Below are 6,081 nucleotides of genomic sequence, written 5' to 3'. Positions count from 1 at the left end.
TTCTTCAATAGGACGGGATAGGACTGTAGCTCAAAACTGAAGCAATAACTCACATAATATTATTCTTACAAATGCATGGGGAGTTGGAAGATATGACGGAATATTTTAGACCGTTATCTAATTGTCACTGTCCAAGCCACCTTACATTAACCTAGACAATGAACCAACACAAGTATTTGGTAACTCTACTCATCAACCTTAAGCAAATAGGGGAAAAAATATCTACACTCTTTTGATCTAACTCCACTGGAATTTGAACCTTCCAAACATTCAAGTGAGCTCGTGAAAACATTTTCCTTCATACCAAACACACCCTATTATGTACTGAATTTTCACCGGTTATTAATTTAATTTCATCAATTTCCAACGGCATATTCAATGCAATTCCACAAAATGGACTCTGAAGAAGTTAGAATATACACAGATTTTACCATTATAGTAGAGGTAAGAATTCTGATAGAACTTTATCCCCAACTTCATCAATTTCAAATTTTAAGATCATTATATCTCTTTCATACATTTCAACAAAAATATCCCAAAAGTTGTAGCATCTACGTTTCTTTGAATAAAGTTCAATTATTAGTATAAAGTTTACTTGCATAAAGGCTTCAAGTTTTTTGAAGAAAAAAGAGACCATGGACTAAGCGATGACGAATCATTATCAAGGCGGAAAATTTCATTGTTTTGAATGAAAATTTGCGTTACAGAGGGAGTAAAGAGAAACCATTATATACTAAAAAATGTTTCAACTCCCACGACTTAAATTTGTGATCTCTATTTAAAGGTAGGAGGGATTTCATATGTTTCATCTACAAGTGAATTTAAAATTTGAAATTTATGTAATTCTAACCACGAGCCAGACCGGATCAAAAGAGATTTTGAAAGGAGAGTGAAGGGGAAAAGGGGGCAACCCTCAGCCGATCATCCAATTCGCTCCAACAGATAGTCATAGTCCCCATTTAAACGTGTAATATGAAATCATAATTTTGATCATGAGCATTTAAATATGAAACTTAGTTGCACGCTTTCAAAGTAAATTGGAGCTAGTGTTAACCGGGTCAAAATGGATTTTGAGTCTAACTCAACCCTGAAAGTTAGCTCATAAGAAAAGGAATGTCCAAGGTCATATAAGAAAACCACATATCCCTATTTCATCCGACGTGAAACGCTTCAACAATTACATATATGCAATACATGTGCAAACAGAAAGGGCAAAAACAACTGACTGAAATGCAGTGGAACTAGGTATTTTCCCCTTATCTTGCCTAAAGAAGAGAGCATTATACAAAGGCAAGTTAACAAAAACAAGAATCCCACAAAGCAAAATTTGCAAAGCCATAGTTTCAAATACATATTCCAATCCAAGTTCTCTTGTCAATATCAATTTTTTCACCAACCCCATTAGGCAAAAAAGATTGATCATTGCCAGTGTTGACAAAATTGTAAGCATAGGTGAAGCACTTCCAAATTCCATTTTCTCTTGTTTGTATCTCAATAACACATCTTCACTAGTGACTTTTGGAGTGACTATGAATGTTGTATTGGAAGAACCAAATAACTTCAACATTGTATCAAGAAAGGCAAACATGTAGGAGCTTGTTCTCTTGTAAAGCCATATTCTTTGTTCATTCCACCATCCAAGAATTGTTCCTCCGCTCCACAGGAACTCAGCAAAACTATATATTAGTTCCGCGATTAGCACATATGCAAATGGCAAGAACCGTTTGCTGGAGACCTGAAAGTTAAGACCAAAAGCAAAATTTGTCAAATTTCTTTTGTCAACCGGTGATTCTGCTTTATGTTTGTTAAGAAAATGTGATGATAAAGAGGCAAAAAATACCTGTGGAAATAGGGGAATTCCTTTGAGTAGACAAAACGAAGGGACGATAGAGTAGTACAGAGTTGCCCAGCAATTCGGAGACCAGAGGCAGTAAATGAGATATCCCAACACAAGGCCAGGATTGAGCTTTCCAAGTCCATACCAAACAGGGCTATACTTAGAAAACAGAATCATTAAATCGCCCTCGGACCATCTCTTATGTTGCACTAATATTTGATCCAACGTTGTTGCAGTAACCCCTACAAAGGCATCCCTTTTTGGACGATAATAAACAGATTTCCAACCTTTACACTTAATTGTCAACCCGGTCAGTACATCTTCGACTGGGCACCCGTACTTCAAACCAATCTGCCATGTTAATAAAGTTCACTACGAGTCAGTTACTAAACTGTGTGACCATCTCATCTAAAATTTGAAATGCAGATGGACATACCTCATTTCCCCATTGAGTGTTGTTTAAGTCGTACGTTGAACTAGCTAATCTTTCTAGTCTTTCTTCTAACTCGTGCACGTTTTCTTCCATCTTCTCAGGACATGCACTCTTCAAATCAATCCTAGCTTCCGTGCTATACTCTCTACCGTAAAGGGTGTCTCTCCTATGAAAGCAGCCAGTTCCAGTATACAAAGGGCCTCCGTAACCATCAGCACCGTGGAATTCCACCTTAGGTTGACATAAAAGTAACGATACGAAAATTACAGCAATGAATATTCATCAACACCATAAAACCAAATAGAGATGTACAGTGTACTAACCTCATCAATTACTCTCAGAGAACCATAAACTTCATTTTTAGTGGCATTTCCGAAAGATTGTGGAAATTGCACAAAAGCAATTTCACGACTTCTTTCTTCATCCATAAAGAAGCAAAGAGCATCTTGAATCGCGTTTGAGTTGTTCGAGTACATATCACAATCTACATTCAGAATTACTGGCGCATTGCTGATCTCTGAGGACACCCTGAGCTGAACATTGTAATCAACAAAATCATCCACAGGTTTATTCAAGATTTCACTTATGTGATGAGCAACTGATACTAGACTTACCAATGCATTCATCGCCCCGTCTTTGAAATTATGGAAGTGCTCAGGATGCTTCTCCCGAGCCACATAGACCAACGTTGGCAGTCTTACTCCGTCAATGTCCTTTGTCTCTTCATCTCTGTTGTCGATTAGTATCTAGTATGTGAAAGAAAGCAGACATATAAGATATCAGATATGTAAAGTTGCATTTATTCTATCCACATGTGATAGTCAGCAGCAGAGCTACCTTTAACGAAAAGAGGATTCAAACATTCAATTGAATCCCCTTCATCGGAAAATTATAAAAAAAAATTGTGTATAAATAAATTGTTGAATCTCTCTAAACATACGAAACGAGTACATAGCCTAACTTGAACCAATGTTTTTGTTTCTTTTTTGTACCTGCAAGATAGCAGTATGGTTTTTCTTGGATGAATATGAATTCCATTTGGAAAATCCTTTGTATTCTAATTTTGCTTGATCTGAGACTGTCCCAGCCTTGCATACAACATCAATTTTGTTTGCCATCTCCTCGTACAATCCCTGCAGTGTTAAGAAAAGACGTTGGCTATCAATATCTGTATATATACCTCAGCATTTATGCTTGACATTCAACAGTTTTGGATCAATAAGTTTTGATAAACAAAATAAATTCTTTAAAGAACAGGCAAATCCTGAAATAAGAGTATTTGATTGAACACCGGAGTTTAAAAAAGAAAGACGGACTTTTGGCACATACCAAAAGCATCTTCAGAATTTTAAGGTCTTAAACATGCCATGATAGTTCTATGACTATAAGAGCATGAACGCGTCTTTCTTTCTGAAACAAACTATATAGAAGTTCATGTCATATAAACGGAAACAAATGGAGTACCTTCATTTTGGAAAAATCTGCATCAGATTGATCCGAAACAGACAGAGATGCAAAATAAGCAGCAGGAGACCTCGGCTCAACGTTGAACTTCTTGCAATAAGGAAGCCAATGCTTTGCAAAGCGAGAAGCTTCTAACAAGGCATAAAAGGTAAGCTCGGAACCAGCATCATCCGAGAGATAAACACTGAGCTTTTCTGGTGGATAATTGTAAGCCAAGACTGATAAAACTGTATTGATCACCATAATTGGTGGCTCTATTACAGGATCAGCTGTGCACACGAATACATCAACTCTCGGCAACTCATTCTCATACCTATTTTCTTTCAACAAGACATAATAAATGTTAACAAAGCTATGTTCTCTCTAACACCTTGAACTTAAGCTTTTAGACGAGATCGTCACACAATTCAACATGGGCACTAGAGCAGGCAATGTTTTGAGTTCAAATTCCACCTCCACTTCCATTTAATTTTTTTCTTTTGCATGCTTGATCCATGAAAGACGAGTTGATAATGTAGTTAAATGAATAACGAGTGTTCTGTTATATCTAACAGTTCAAATGTTTAGACGAGAAGATCACACAATTCAACATGTTTAATTAAGAGCAGACAATTTGGTTCTGAATTCAAATTCCACGTGCACTCTTAATCAAAAAACATTTTTTTCACATGTTTGATGACATATAAAACAATCAGGCCTTTATACGAGGGGCGAGTTGAAAATATAATTAAATGAATTAACGAGTACTCTGCTCAATAAACTACAGCAACAACTACACCTTAGTCCCAACACAAGTTGGGGTCGACTATATGAATCTAACAACTAGTATGCCTCAAGCACAAATAAGTTGGGATCGGCTCTATGAATACTCACTACTTCATAACAGCTCAAACTATGTCGTCATCATAAAGGAGTTCTCAGCTGATCAGTAAACAACAACAACAACTACGCTTCAATCCCAAACAAGTTTGGATCGGCTATATGAGTCCCCGTGGTTCATGTAAGCTCAACTCATCATCGTCATAAACAAGCACTCAAAATCAACAAACAACAACAACTACGCCTCAAACCCAAACAAATCGAGATCGGCTAAAAGAATCAGATCATCACTGATTCATTAAAACTCACTCATGTCATCATTACAAACAAGTGCTCAACTCAATAAAAAATACAACAATTACGCCTCAGTCCCAAACAAAGTTGGGATCGACTACATGAATCATTTAAAAGTCAACTCATGTCATCATAATAAACAAGTGCTAATCAGGTCAACTAACAACAACAACTGCGTAACAAGTCGGAAGCAACTATATGAATCATCACGAATTCACTAAACCTCAATCTAACAGATTAAACTTTTAGATGAGATCGTCATAACATACCTCATTAAGAGCCTATCTCGAAATGTATGACGATAAATTCTGTTCCAACGAACAGACTGAGTGATGAACCAGTAAAAACCAAACCATAGTTCAGCTCCAAGCATTCCAATCCAAACATATCTACCATTTTCACCTGAATTTGGTATATTACAAAGTCTATAAATCCAAATCAAAATAATCCCACAAAAGAGTGAAGTTGCAAATAGCCTATATAATATCCTTCCTTTTCCCTTCTCTGTCTCAAATAAAGGCTCATACTTTAACTTTTCCATATGACTTATGAGTCTCTCTTTGAGGATTATCTTCCTCTATCTTATATATATAATAGTTATTTAAATATATTTTTGCATTAACAAAGAGAATCCTTACGTTTGTGGTGACGTTTTGATGATTTTGCACGAATTCAACTATGGCAACTCGAAATGATTAATTATTCATTTGTAAATATTTAAAACATATAAAATTAAAAGATATTTTGTTACATTTAAAATAAATAAGCTGAAAAAATATAAATTATTGTAATAAAGTAATTTATCAAACACAATTTTATTTTTTGTGTGTAGATTTCCAACCTATTTTTTTTTATAAAATACTTCTTAAAGTAAGTAAAATTTCAAAAGTTTAATCATGTTATTTTACACGGAAAAAAGTAGGATCCCCAAATAGTTGGTAGCCACTAGTTGCTCAAATAAAATATAAAATATATATAGTGGAGGTCTTGATGTGACTACGACAGTTTTGTCCTCTACATTTAACAAAATAGTAATCACTGCGTTTTACGTAATTTATTTTCAAATAAGATGTCTCTTTCTTAAATTTAACACTCTTCAAATTTTCAAATAAAAGCATTTTAATATATTGTATATGTTTTTAATTTAGAACTAACTAACTATAAAAATCTTTTTATTTTTATAAATTATGTAGCGGATAAAACTAAAACAAAAAAAAAATTGGAAGTATGAACG

The 6,081-nt window shown here is 34.9% G+C and overlaps 1 protein-coding gene across 2 annotated transcripts; it reads right to left on the bottom strand.

The window, feature by feature from the left end:
* Positions 1-1,102: 1,102 nt before the first annotated feature.
* On the bottom strand, positions 1,103-5,417 carry LOC102580382 (cellulose synthase-like protein E1). 2 transcript variants are annotated; one of them, XM_006346063.2, is made up of 8 exons: positions 5,117-5,417; positions 3,735-4,047; positions 3,263-3,403; positions 2,885-3,016; positions 2,594-2,803; positions 2,274-2,501; positions 1,841-2,188; positions 1,103-1,735 (listed from the first exon to the last, which is right to left on the bottom strand). In XM_006346063.2, the coding sequence occupies exons 1-8, from the start codon at positions 5,386-5,388 to the stop codon at positions 1,178-1,180; spliced, it is 2,202 nt and encodes a 733-aa protein (XP_006346125.1). In that variant the 5' UTR covers positions 5,389-5,417; the 3' UTR covers positions 1,103-1,177. The 2 variants fall into 2 exon arrangements, with proteins under 2 accessions (XP_006346125.1, XP_015163647.1); XM_015308161.1 differs by having other exon boundaries at positions 1,115-1,735; positions 3,735-4,054; positions 5,117-5,205.
* Positions 5,418-6,081: the final 664 nt, after the last annotated feature.

The sequence above is a fragment of the Solanum tuberosum genome, unplaced genomic scaffold, assembly GCF_000226075.1.
Source record: "Solanum tuberosum cultivar DM 1-3 516 R44 unplaced genomic scaffold, SolTub_3.0 scf00076, whole genome shotgun sequence".
In the NCBI taxonomy this organism is placed as follows: domain Eukaryota; kingdom Viridiplantae; phylum Streptophyta; class Magnoliopsida; order Solanales; family Solanaceae; genus Solanum; species Solanum tuberosum.
This window is presented reverse-complemented; position numbering and strand designations above follow the sequence as displayed.

Excerpts from the sequence above, each read along its gene's own strand:
- LOC102580382 (XM_006346063.2), bottom strand. The coding sequence starts at position 5,388 with ATGGAAAAGTTAAAGTATGAGCCTTTATTTGAGACAGAGAAGGGAAAA. Across the intron at positions 3,404-3,734 it reads CAGATTTTTCCAAAATGAAG|GGATTGTACGAGGAGATGGC; the intron begins GTACTCCATTTG and ends TTAACACTGCAG. Across the intron at positions 1,736-1,840 it reads GAATTCCCCTATTTCCACAG|GTCTCCAGCAAACGGTTCTT; the intron begins GTATTTTTTGCC and ends CTTAACTTTCAG.